At 37.5% G+C, this 14,024-nt stretch overlaps 1 protein-coding gene across 1 annotated transcript in view; it reads left to right on the forward strand.

Moving 5' to 3' along the window:
• Positions 1-14,024, forward strand: part of PHTF2 (putative homeodomain transcription factor 2) — a 67,001-nt gene that overhangs the window by 27,288 nt on the left and 25,689 nt on the right. The window contains exons 3-7 of the mRNA XM_071552702.1: positions 411-467; positions 3,698-3,767; positions 5,785-5,943; positions 10,667-10,832; positions 11,500-11,664. Of these exons, the coding sequence (XP_071408803.1) occupies positions 411-467; positions 3,698-3,767; positions 5,785-5,943; positions 10,667-10,832; positions 11,500-11,664 (617 nt within the window). The remainder of the gene's footprint in view (positions 1-410; positions 468-3,697; positions 3,768-5,784; positions 5,944-10,666; positions 10,833-11,499; positions 11,665-14,024) is intronic.

The following is a 14,024-nucleotide window of genomic DNA, read 5'->3' on the forward strand; positions in this document are numbered from 1 at the left end:
AATAATAAAATAATTGAAGGTATGGGTTCAACTACATGTGTATGGTATTTCTTTAAAGTAATTGAAAAACCAAGTCAGTGTTGCTGCCACAGTTGTGCTCACTATCGGTATGGACTGGAATCCTGACCTGAGGTGAGAGGGAGTGTGATCTTCCCAGTCCTCTGACTTGCACAACTCCTGGGATGAGCTGGGGCTGTTTGTGTCTCACCTCTCCCCTCCATCACAACTCCTCTGCAGGTCAGCTACATCCTGTCCAACCAAGATGGAATGGAGAAGATAAAGGTTTTTTTGTAAACAAGTCCCTCCCACAACCTGCTGTGTTCATGCTTCTATTATTGAAGGTTGACTGAATTTGTTTGATCAATGTGTTTAAATCCTAATGATGTTATTTTTTTCTGCCTTCTTTTTAGATTGGAGCATATGATCAACAAATATGGGAAAAGTCAGTAGAGCAAAGAGAAATAAAGGTAATAAAACAGCATTTCAACATGTATTTCTTTTGCTGGTTGTGTACTCTGATGTAATTTACATTGTGTGTGGTGGTATTTAATAGTGGTAAAGTAAAACTAGACTTCTGGAGTGTAACCAAATGTAACCAGCCTACTGTGCTCTATTTATTTTACATAATTAATAACTGCAGCATTTAGTGTGATACATAGTTTTGTATCTCTGTATGGTTTCTTTTCTTTTCACTTATCTTAAGCCAGGGCTTAGTTGTTTTATTACTTCTGTCTTTCACTTTTCTTTGTGATGAATTCTAACATCAGTTATCTGAGCTCTCTTTGCTTTCAGTTAGTTACCTTATACCTGCAGTTTACTTTTCCTCCTTTATGATGCTGTCATTGTTTTGTACAGTTTATTAGACTGGTAAGTACCTCAGGCTTTGTTTCTCTGAACAAGCAGTTTAACAGCGTTCTGTGCATTCTGGTGTAACTAACAGTGCCATCAGTGTCTGCCACATGGGTAAATTGCTTTGGAGAAAAAGAAATCAATGCTATACGTGATAGTTTTATGGGCTGCACATTATGTCATATTCCATGGTGTTAAATTAGTTAACCTTTTCTTGCAATTAACCCCTCCCTCCCCCAAACACTGCATGCAAGAAGTGTATGGTGTTGCTGCGCAGATTTCAAGGTGTTGCTAATACGTAACATCAGTAAAATGCCCATTGCTTCAGTTTCCCTGGAAGTGAGCCTTTCCCCTCCCCGTACTTGAGTAGCTAAATAAAATGTGCAGAGGGACTTGCTTGGCTCCTGTGGGAACTGTTACTGACCTGAGCTGCAGAGTTCCTTGCTTTCTGTACAGAAATACACACACTGTCAGCCCCGATGGTGGTTCAGCCCTGTGGCTGAGCCCAGGGTGCCCCACAGGCCTTCCCATGGCCATGGAAACCAGTCCCAGCTAAGACCCTTCTTGTAGCTGCTGTGTAATAGCACATTTCTCAAATACTTACTGCAAATGGTGCCTTGGGCTGATTCAGAATGCATCCTTTGCTCAGGAATCCAGTAACAAATGGTTACTGCTGATGGTGTCTGTGTGAGTTTGTGCTGATTGAGTTCATGCAATACGGGAATCTGTTAAGACTAATTCTAAAATTTGTGTAAAAGAACCTTTACCATAACAGCAACTACTTTTAAGCATTTTATTTACACTTTTTTATTATTACTTAGCTGAAATGTGTTTGGTGCTGAATAGAAATTACATGAACCAACTGACTGGGCCTGAGTATTATGAAACACTATGAATACTTTTTAAAAATAACCTTAATTTGAAACACTACTCTTTTCTATGTATATTACAGATACTTGTGATGCATTAAGAGAGTGGAAAAATTGCATCTGAATAATTGGAATTCTTTCACTATATGGGACAAAAAGTACAAGAACTAACTCAGTGTAGTCTGTGGACACTGAGAGCATTTGCAGTTTGACCAATGAAATTTTTAAAGAATGAGTCACCATTTCTTTTCCTATGAAAGTTGCATCAAGTTATACTCTTGACTGATTTTTTTCAGAATACTTTCTTTAAAATGAAAACATAATTTTAGCCACAATGGTGATTTTTTCTGTGGATTGTGCATATTTTTGCAGAGGATTATTTCTTGTAAGGAGCACATCTTTATTTAGACTTTCAAGAAAGATCTTGCAGCCCATAAGCACTAAGACATCTGAAAATGATTCTATCATTCAGCATTTTCTTTTTTAAGTTTCAGATCTTTTTATAAAATGGAGTGGCCCACTTATGCAAGATTTCACAAGAATCTGTAGCTGATTCTAGAATTACAGTTTTCAATTCTAATTATGGGCTTCTTTTCTTATTCTGCATAAAATTACTGCAGTTTGGGAGTGGCTGTTTTCTAAAAATCTTGCATATGAAGGTCTTTGCAGTGTCTAAGTCTACGATACAACTGGTTTTCTGTATTTGCCATTCTGAGTGCATTTTGTCCTATCCATGTTTCAGTTCTCTGTATTAATTTTGTTTTGTTTCAAGCAAACTCCCATTTTTCTAATAGACACATCAGGTAATGGCTACATATCTAGATCATTGTAAACAGTGATTTTTTAATTTTATCTTTATTTCAGCCTGAAAAATAAATCCAATTGAATTTAGATGTGAGAAATATTTTGAGATGTACTCAATTGAACAGTTTGCTTGATATTGTTCATCTGAAGATTAACATCACCAAATTTCATTGCTCTATCTGTCACTGATAATGATTTGAGTTTTATGCTTTCATCTATATTTTGTGTTCAGAGTTAAGTAATTAGTGTTTTTACACATGGTTGAAATATGGCAATAGTAGAAATGTACAGTTCACCAGTGAATTTAACTGCTTTTTGAATGAAATTAGTTAAATGACTTTCATAACATTTCAATTTGTATCCTAAATATATTTTGAAATATTTTATTTTATTCTGTATGTATTGTACTCTGTGGTTTCCTTATTGGCTAACATGACCAAGAGTCTAATCTAAAGGGAGCAGAATAAATTCACAGCTGCCTCTGAGACTTTAGAGCATCACATTTTAGCATTTAAAGCAAACTCAAAAGCTTTGCAAGAGAGTTTGGCTTTTCAGTGATGGAAGATGCTGTTTCCAAAATACAAAATAAACTTGCTTTTCTTCCTGCTGCTTCCCTGTTGTGTGGGAGTTTCCCCCCTTTCTTTTAATAGGCTAATCTATATTCACAATTAAGAAAAAAATCAATACTTCTTAAATTTGGGTTTCTAAGAGCTTGCTGATTAGTGCATTGCATTGCAATGTGATTTGCTATCTAGATTTGGAATTAAGGAGTTGCAATGTAAGCATTTTGAGAAGTTTAATTAGACATCTAAGGAGACAAGAGATTCAGGAGTGTGCTTTGTTGCAAAAGTTCTGAGAACCTAATGGACATGTATTACTAATTCCTGCAAGTGTGTGCATATGTTGTCTGCATAATGCCAAGCCATGGGAGCCGAGGGCTCAGTGCGTAGCTGTTTGTAAAGCTGCCTCATGGGTCAGTAATTGGTTGGGTTTTGTTTAGATTGTGAAGTGTGTAAAAGGCATCTATTGTCCATTGTTCTTTGGAATGTTTAATTTCGTCTGAATTTTCAGTAGTAGTATAGGTTAAATGCAATTACTGACCACAGAGCTATTTTTGTCTTTTGTAATGTCTGTCATCTCCATGAAACTGTTTTGATAGTGTTTGTCTATTGCAGGGTTTGAGAAACAAACCAAAGAAAACAGGGCATGTGAAACCAGACCTCATAGATGTTGATCTTGTAAGAGGTAGGTCTGAGCTAAGAAAAGCTGAATTTCTCAGTATAAAAATAACAGCCATCCCAGGTTTTATAACAAGAGTGTATTAGTGTGTTTACAATAACCCCAAAAGAACCCAAACACAACCTGCCCTATATAACCCCTCTCTAAAGTGGGTGGATAGAAAATATTGTTAAATGATGATGTCTACATTTAAACTGAATGCTTAAGAGTTTTATTTAAGTTTTGTTGTACAGATTTTGATTTGGAAAAGAAAAAGAAACGTATATTGTCATGGATAAATGTTTTCAAGTTATCAGTTCAGAAATCTATTGCCTTGTATTCAAACCTCTTCCCAATCTTCTATCATCTAGAGGAAAGGTTATGTTGAAGTTTCTGGAGACTTAAAATTGTACAGGCCATGACTGTTTCTTGTCTGTTTTAAATAACAAAACAACAGAAGGTTAGATGATAATACGCCTCATAAAGGGTAGGGAAAGCATTATTTAGCATTTTTATCTGGGAGCCCAGCAGCCAGCACAGCCTCCTGCATCCACTCCAGGTAGCTCTGGGCAGTGGCTATTTATGTATGACCAGTGCTTTTTATCCCCTTTCCCTCAATTTCCCCACACTTGTTCCTCTTCAAATCTCCCCTCCTTTCTCTCATCTCTGGTTTCTTCTCTTCAAGTCCGACAGTAAGTCTGTGCAATCCGAGCTCCTTTTCCCTGCCTCCTTTACTGAGACCCACCTGCCCAAACAGTGTCTCCCTTTCCTGAGAGGTGACCTGGGAAGCTGTTCCCAGCCGTGCATGGTCAGGGTTTCACACCTGGACACTGGGCTTGATGGTGTTGCTGGGACAGCCCTGGGAGGGGCCTGGTCATGGTGTTCATTCCATGCTTTGGATTCCCACCTGCTTTTTGACTTCTGCCCTACTCTGTGCTTGTGGAGATGGACCTGACATGAGCTGATGGTTCCAGTGATGGGTCCAGAAAAACCCTGGAAGGGTATTTCTTGGGCTCCCCCTCATGCCATTATCTCCTTTAACCTGCTCTGTGGATAGACAGATGAGCTTTTTTTCACATCACCTAACAATATAACTTTCTAAAAATGGGAATGTGAGAGAAAGAAACAAAATCAAAAACTTTTGAACTTTAAAGAAACTAAGAAGCAGAGGGAGCATGCTTCAGTATAGTGACATACATAAATAGCATTTAAATGACTGCTCTGCATGGATGTGTAGGCTGGCATTAAAGGAATTTCAGTGCTGGCAGTTCTACCTGAGGCCGCACAGAGCTCCCTAATGCCAGTTCTGCTTGTAGCTGAGGTGGGGATGGTGTAGCAGTGTACAGTGGTTGCCATTTCCAATCATTAACTTGGCATAAATTGACCCCATTATGTAAATGTTACACAGTTTTCTAGCTGGGAATGTGGAGGAAGAAAAAGAAATGGAGGGATTTGGAAGAGAAAGGACATTTGAAAGAGATAAAAAGTGGTGTAGGAGAGACAAAAATAGTCAAGGGGTTTCCCTGCTCCTGGGGAGCCCTCATTTGGTCAGATCCACCTCAGTCCTTCTCAGCCTTCCTCCATTTCCCCAAATGACACAGCTGGAGCAATTTACAGGTATTTTAGATCCCTTTGCTGTGTTGGGAAAGGGCCCTGCTGTGCCTGCATGGGCATGGAGAGTTTTCATAAGACTTTTTGTTGCTTTATATCAAGTTTCTCATAACTCTGTGAGACAGAACAATTCTTAATAATTTATTTTAAAATTCTTTTGGCATAGTAAGAAATGGCAATGTTTAATTATTCAAATGTTCCAAAGTACAGCTGTTTGTAGAAATTCCTGATAAGGGCAGTCAAGAGGACACCAACAATTTTATGCCAGTTTTGGATTGAGGAGTTAGTGAAATGGAAGTATGAGATTTATTCAAATAATTGTATTTAATAATTTCTCCTTTAAATAACTGTCCTAACTACTCTGCTGTTGAACACCTGGGGGTTTATTAGCAGTAAAAATGAAATAAATATGAATTTCTTTTTTTTTTTTAAGGATCTGCTTTTGCTAAAGCAAAACCTGAAAGTCCTTGGACATCTTTGACCCGCAAAGGCATCGTGAGAGTTGTTTTCTTTCCGTTCTTCTACAAGTGGTGGCTACAAGTGACATCGCGGGTCATTTTTTTCTGGCTGCTTGTTCTTTACCTTCTCCAAGGTAGAGTTGGATTCCAGCATCAGCTTCAGCTGAGTGCCTTATCTTAACCATATCTGCAGTATTGCTGCTTGGTTCACTTCATGCCATTAGGGTCATTCCAACATATTCTGAAAATATTGACATGATACACTCCTAAGCGTATGTCTTCTGATTAATGTTTCTTTTACATATATAATGGGGGCACAATGAAAAATTCAAGTATCTTCTCACAGGCTTTCTTCAGCATTCAGCACACAGTAGTTTGTCACCTCTGTGTGTAATTTAGGTTCTCAGGACTGTCTGATTTAGTTCAGGACTGAGCAGTATTGAAGAAACCTTTGGCTGAGGGCAATGCATCTTGTCTTGGGCTTTTGCTCTCTCTGGTACTTGTGCAGGTCAAGGGCTGTGATCAAGAACAAGCAAGGCCAAGCCTGCCAAGGTGTGTGCAGCTTGTGTGGCCTGGTGGGATGATCTGAGGGACCAGTTTGCAGTTGTCCTTCTGTGTGTTTTGTTACATCAGAGGGAATGACCTTCTGGTTTCCACTTTAATGCGACCTCAGCTGTGCTCCTGAGTGACTGTCAGATGAGAGGTTTACTGTCCTCTGCTTCTCCTATTTTTTTCTGTTGCAGTGTGGAAAATGTGCATCTTCGTTTCATGTTTCCTAGATTATAGAAGGGCATTTATGCAACTGTTAACAAACAGAAGGGAGTTCACAGCTTTTGGGTATTCACTATTGAGTTCTTGCAATTTAACTTCATGATTCTCTTAATTGTATGTATATATGAGGAAAATTAGAAAGTGAAAAATGTAATGGAGTGAGTCAGTCTCTATAACAGTGTGAAAGTCACCAAAGTGTTTCAGAAGTAAGCACAACAGAAGTGGAACAGAAGATTAATGAAAGCTGGGAGCTGTTTAAGCACCCTGAGAAGCTAAGCAACTAATAGATTTTCCACTGGAATCAATTAAAATACAATATTACTTTTTTAATTTTACCATCTGTCCTTTCAGTTGTGAATCACTATATCATTTGGAAATTTTAATTACAGCAAGATATGAAATACAAAAAAAAAAGACAGAACCTCATCTGGTGATGTTAGCAGCTATAAAATTATTTTCATAGTGCCATTGTCTGAAGACCTGCAATACTGATAAATATTCATGTGGCCTCCTATCAAGAGTAGTTTTTATTCCCATTCCTGAGATAGGTTCCTAAGCAGTTTGTTGTTACTTTATTCAGAGGTCTCTTATTCTGAGAAACACTATTACAGTAATTTTTTATATTCCTATTTGTAAATGTATTTAAAAAATTATACCCACACTTAATTTGTGGAACCTTCATAAGACTCTGAAAGTAGCAAAATAGTAAGACAAAGCAGATGCTAAATGCAAGCAAGTTTTTAGGGCACTAATTACCAAACTATCGTATAATTAATGTTTTCCCCCCTCAGATTTTGTGGGATCTGTGATTTACAAAGTTATGGTTGGAATGTGTCATTTCCCTAATCCATATAGTCTGTCATATAACAAAGTATTTCTGATATTTCTGAGGTTGTGATTTAACAGATACCAGAAAATAATTAATAGTGTTCTATATTACACTGTAATCCAACTATTTTAAATACTTGATATTTAAGCTGTGATGAATTAGCTGCAGAGGTTTTGATAGTGTTTGAAGCAAATTAAAAGAACATGTAAGTGAAATTGAATTGACAGATTTACTTACTGGAAACTATTTAAAACAACTCCCCCCTCTCCTCCCCCTGCCCAGGCACTTCTGTGTATGTTTTTGTTTATATTTTACTTGGAAGGTGCACTCAGTTTTTTAATTTTTTACGAGATTGGTAAGGCAGCACCAAAACATCAGAATCTATGATGGAAACTTAAGGACAAAACACTTAAAATTCCAGTGGCCACATTTCTGCCCTGAAATCTGCATTTTGTATTGTAGCTTGGAATTTGTCATCATGGCGGATTCTCACTGACATTGTAGTAAAAAAGTCGACTTTATTTTGTTTATATACATTTAGTTAAATTATTTTATTATGAAGTGTTTTCTATAGGTGTATGAGCTGCATTACTTGGAATTACTGCTTTAAAATTGATTAGCTTTAGCAGGATACTTTCTAGCATTTATGTAAGTCTATAGAATAAACTCTTTCCTTGGCTGGACATTTAAACTCCAGGTTTTATTTGCATTGGTCTCCCTTAGTATAAGGTGATTAGCACATTGTGTGATAAGAGAACTACAGACAAATGCTTTTTGTTCAAGGTCACAGAACAGGCCAATGACTTAAGGTAGAAGTAAAATCTTTTTCTTGTGACTCCTTTTCCATCTAGTATATAGTATTACAACACTTTAAAATATTTTTCTATTTTAATAGGAAAATGAAGAATGAAATTACAATGTTTATCTCTATTGTGCTTCTTATGTAGGAAGCACAAAACTTTAATAGTGATGTAGTGGTTCTTTATTGTGGTGGTGAGATACATAAAGGTGTGTGTATGCATTTCTAAATTTGGTATTAGAAATATTTCAAACCTTCAAATGCTCTAAAAAATACTGGTTGGTCTTTAGAATGTATGGTTGCTTTCTTTGAAACAGCTTTTTGTTCAATGTGATATAATTTCATTTGTGTCTGTTTCACAAAAGCAACCACTGTGTTTTAGGAGAATGTAAGTCCAAATACTGTAAATATGTAAAAAATAATTGAAAGTGCTGTGAGAAATCCTGTTCTGACCACTCCTACCTGGCTGTTGGTAGAAGCAATTCTTGGTTAACCTGAAGGCAGAGCATATTGACACACTGTGCAGAAAGAAATTCTTGGATTCCCCTCCCATCCTATTGAAAAGATCAGGGGTTTGGTAATAATTTCCTAAATCTCTGTGAAGCATCGTAGTGGAAATCTGCAATCTACAGATTTCTGTCTTGTGGAACATGATTTCTTCCAGACAGCTCTGCTTTGTGAAGTATTTATTAAGTAGCAGTGGTCAAGTTTAAAATTATTTTGTGTAGACCTGCTCCTGGAGATCATTTCGTGTGGACCTGTGGAGCTCTCTGTTCTCAGAAGTGTATGTTTATCCAAATTGTTTGGTGGGAGTCAAAGTTGGCTACTTTACACTTTTATCTCACAAAGCTAATTGCATATGTGAGAAACTCAGATAAGCTCATTTAGAAATAGATAACAACTGTGCCTTTTGCTATCTGTGCCCTTTTAATTATTTTTTAGTAAGTTGGTTTTCTCATTGATGCATACTGTGTTTCTGAGAAACCTCATACAGCAAAAACTTTGTCTACATGTAATAATAAAAGATATCCTGTGTGTTCTATGCAAGTCTTTTGTCCTTTAGTTTAGGAAAAAGACTGAGGAGAAATTAGTTTTTCCACAATCTCAAATAATTCCATTGTTTTGTATGTTCATCGTGTTTCTAATACTGGTTACCTTACTAGAGATTAGTTAATGAAAAATACATCATATCCCTTTTAGTGGGGAACATCCCGTCCAGGGGTCTGCTGTGTTAGGTGTGGCTTCATGTGATTTATTTTAGGTGTTTGAATGTGCCATCTAACTGTGCATGTGACTGCATTTTTTCCAGTTAATTTCAGTAGAGAACTGGTGAAAGCTGTTGAACTTGTACTGTGTATTTCTTATGCTAGTAGGTCTAAGTTATGGGACTTTGATTTCTTAGTAGTACAAGAACAAAACCAAGTTCCCATGGGATGTGCAGATGTTAGGAACAGAGAGTTATTTCCCAGTTCTGTCTCTGAATTGTGTCTTGGAGTTTGTGTTTTTTGGTTTTGTTTTTCTTTTTTCTTGATAGCTTCTCTCAGCTGAGTTACAGACACAGCTCTCCAAGCTGGAGAGGCAGAGCAACAAGGACATGGAATAAGCAGAGAGAGAGAGGGGGATTGCCTCTCCTGCCTGCCCTGTGCCTGGTGGATGTCTTCAGACTGACCTGGGGCCTGTAAAGACGATTCTCAGTGGTGGCTTTGGGTACAGGAGCAAGAATAGCTGCATGTGTGTTAACTGTATGTGAAAAGTGGTTACAGTTACAAAATTACAGCGATGGAATTGGAAGCCGCTCCGTTTCCAGCCACAAGTGCTAGTTGAAGTCCTGGTCACCGCAGCTGGACTGCCTCATAGTTTACATGCTTTGTCTCTGATCTTTTCTCACTGCTAAAAAAATACATGCACAAGTATATGTGAAGTGTCCACAGAGTTGCACTTGTGTGTGACTGTCTATCCAGAAGGGCAGTTTTGCCTCTTGACTGGAGTTGGAGTTTAAAATGCAGTCAGCTATACAGTTTCTAATCTCAAGTCTCATATTGTTGGATTGTGCTGTGCTCTTAGAGGTGATACAGAATTTAATTGTCTGGGCTGCTCTAAGGATGACATGTACTTTTTGGGTTTATCTCCTGCAGATGTTTAGCCGTAATTTAAAGTTGCTTCATGACAGATACAACTTTCCAAATGCTTTCCCCCACCTTCGTTCTGCTGCCTTTTTTTGAGCAATAACAATTGTGTCACATAGTGTGAAATTAAAGGTGGGTATTAAGACAGTAGGCAACTGTTGCTGCTGTTTTTTAGCAATTATGATTTCTTTCTCTGGGTTACATGAGGCAGTTTGAAATGCAGGTAAAGGACTACATCTGCCTGCTTTTGTTTTTAACAGAAGCTGTATAGTGAGTTGGCCACTTCAGACATTTCAAATATTGAACTCAACTTCATTTCCCTTCTTTTCCAGTTGCTGCTGTAGTGCTATTCTATACAGCCCAAAGCCCACATAACATACCTCTGACTGAAGTCATTGGGCCGATATGGCTCATGTTGCTACTTGGGACTGTGCACTGTCAGATTGTCTCAACACGAACTCCTAAGCCACCTCCCAGCACAGGGGGTAAAAGAAGAAGGTATAGTCTCTGTTCAAGTACTTTATAATTTAGGATTGTTAAACTACTGTAAAGAACATGCATGAAAAAAATGTAGGGGGTTAGTCTCTGTTTTGCAAGAGATGAGCAACTGGTGCTCTGTTTTTATTTGAAACTTTAAAATGGGTGCTTAATTGGTGGTCTTTAACTTCTATGCATTGGCTAATTTATGCATTGTTTTATTTGAATTTTAATGCATTGAATCTGAATTTTTACCTTGAAAGAGTTTCTTTCTGAATAGTGGTGAAGTGACAATGTTTATATTACTGCAAATTTAGTTTTGTAACTGTGCAGTACTGGCTAGTGACTGTGGGAAGCATACATTAAAGGAGAAGCTCTCTGAAGGGTAGAACTTAAGTCTTCCAAGCATTCCACTGACTGTGAGTTGTCCCATTAAAATGGGAAACCCTGCATTAGTGATTTTTGTAGTCTAAGCTTCTGATGATGAAATTAAATGTATTTTGTTCTTAAGTGGTATGATAATGTGTTAAGCTTAGTTTTATTAAATGGAATTTATAAGATTTATATGATAAAGCTTTAGCAAAATACTTTTGAAACATTGCTTGTTTTTTGCATGTTTAAACTGCTGAACACATTAGCTGATTGCACTTACAAAGCTACCTTCCAATTTTAATCTCTTCTGATGAAGGAAATTGAGGAAAGCAGCACATTTGGAAGTACATAGGGAAGGAGATGGCTCTAGTACCACAGATAACACACAGGAGGGAACAGTGCAGAGCTACGGTACAAGCACCTCTTGCAGTATTGGCGCTGTCTTCAGAGATATCTGGCATGCTGCTTTCTTTTTATCAGGGTTTGTATTTATTTAAGGCTACTTATGTGTTAGAGTTGCACTATCCCTTTTCTAAATAAGTAAACATGGATGTAATGATTAAACTTCTGTTGATCTAGGTTTTGTTCTTAATGGCAAACTCATCTCAGTATTTGAAAGTGTACTAATATATTGTTTCTTTTGCAAATGCTAATGCAATAATTTTGAAATATTATTGAATTATCATGGAATAATTTGGGTTGGGAAGGACCTTAAAGGTCATCTAGTTCTAACCCTCTTGCCATGGACAGGGACACTTTCCACTGGATCAGGTTGCTCAAAGCCCCATCCCACCTGGCCTTGAACATTTCCAGGGATGCTGGACAACCTGTTCCAGTGCCTCAGCACCCCTACAGTAAATAATTCCTTCTTTATATCTTTAGCTAGACCTTCCCTCTTTCACTTTGAAGCCATTGCCCCATGTCCTGTCATTACATGCACTTGTAAAAAGTCCCTTTCCAGCTCTCTTGTAGTCCCTTTTAGGTACTGGAAGGTGCTTCAAAGTGACCCCAGAGCCTTCTCTTCTCTGGGCTGCACAAGCCCAACTCTCAGCCTGTCTTCATAGGAGAGGTGCTCCAGCCCCCTCTGATCACCTTCTCATCTCTCCTCTGGACTCATTCCAACAGGCCCATGTCCTTCTCATGTGGTGGGGGGTGTCCCTGAACTTAGCACAGTACTCCAGGTGGGATCTCACGAGAGCAACACAGAGAATTAACTTTTAATTAAATTGTATTCTGGTGTAGGAGTATTCTATTTGGGCTATCAGGAACAAACCAACTCAGTTTCTCAAGTTTAATCCAATGAGAAAAATTCAACTCTTTCATTTTACTTTATTGCATTGGCTGATTATTGGAGAGATGCTTATTGAACTCTGGTAATGTCATCAAATCACACCCCTTTTCTGAAGGGTTCAAATAAGCACAGTGTTCAGTTTATGAATAAACATCAGAAGATATGTTTTGTAATGTTTGGAAGAAACACCTAAAACTGTTAGATTCCAGAGCTGTTTGGGAAATGATTGATCTACTAATGCAGTGCTCTGGGCATTTCAAGAGTTGTGTTCAAGATGTGCTATACATGCAGCTTTTTGAATGCCATATATCTGCATTTATTAACAAGTGAAAATATGCTTATAAAATAGTATGAAATTGAGAAAAGGGATATTGCAAGTTATTACATTGATGTTTTGTTGTGCATGCTGCATCTTACATATGGCAACACTAACATGTCTGTTGTACCTGTGATAAGTGCTCTTAACCACAAGTAAAACTTATTATATTCTGGGAGTGTCTACTTGATACCGCAAAGAAGTTTTAAAGATGTTTAAAAATATTGCAAGAGGAGAGTTCATTTGACTTTTTCCTGTGTAGATTAATCTAGCTTTGATAAACTGTGGCTCACAGTAAGAGGCACTGTGGCTGTCCTTTGGGTCTGAATGCATTATTTTGTGGTATGTTTTGAGTGTAATCTTGTAAACTTCTGAATGTTTTCCATTCATTGAAGATACTGATCTGCAATAAGAAGAGGAGTGTTGAAAGATCTGGGTTTTTTCTTACCTTTCCTCCTACTGGGCTTGGAGTGAGAAGGGCTTTTCAGCTGAGAAGGGCTGTGTGGAACTTACTTTAAAGATTTGTATTAAACCATTTAATGAGAGTTAGTGTGTGTATATGTATAGATGTTAAACCTCCACAGTGACTACTTAGCATGTACAGTATCTTCAAAGGATAAAAAGCACAGAGGGACTGAGAATGCTGTAAATAGCCCTTGGTCTTTTGTCACCTCTTCAGTTGCAGAGGCACAGTTTTTTGTATGTGTGGAGCCATACAAACCATATGAGGATTTATTCAGGATGGGGTACTCATTTGGGGCTTGGCTCTGGGCTCTGTGTCCTTGCTCCAGTGGGAATCTTCTAAATTCTCTAAAAGTTTGGCAATGGGAGAAGAGTTTTTATGATGAACCCCAATGGAAATACATTGGAATAGAATACTTGACAGTGAAAATCTAGTCTTCCAGAAACCTGATTTAAATCTTGCTTACTATTTCTCTGAGGCTAAAAGTCATTCTTGACTTAGCTTTTGCATATTTTCAAGCCTTTTAAGACTTTACATTTATTCATAGTGTTGTCTGTCCTGCTCTAAATACTTTTAGTTCTAGCATAATATTTTACAAGTTGATTAATGATGTATGCATATATAGTAATGAAACTACACACTTCTGTCAGCTAGAGAAGTACTGTTGGTGTTGGTTACTGTTTTTTGGTTGTTTGGGGTTTTTTGGTTGTTTCTTTTAAATACAATATAGTGCTTGAAAACCTAACTCTAATCCCAAATGTATATTTTTCT

Source organism: Pithys albifrons, chromosome 3, assembly GCF_047495875.1.
Source record: "Pithys albifrons albifrons isolate INPA30051 chromosome 3, PitAlb_v1, whole genome shotgun sequence".
In the NCBI taxonomy this organism is placed as follows: domain Eukaryota; kingdom Metazoa; phylum Chordata; class Aves; order Passeriformes; family Thamnophilidae; genus Pithys; species Pithys albifrons.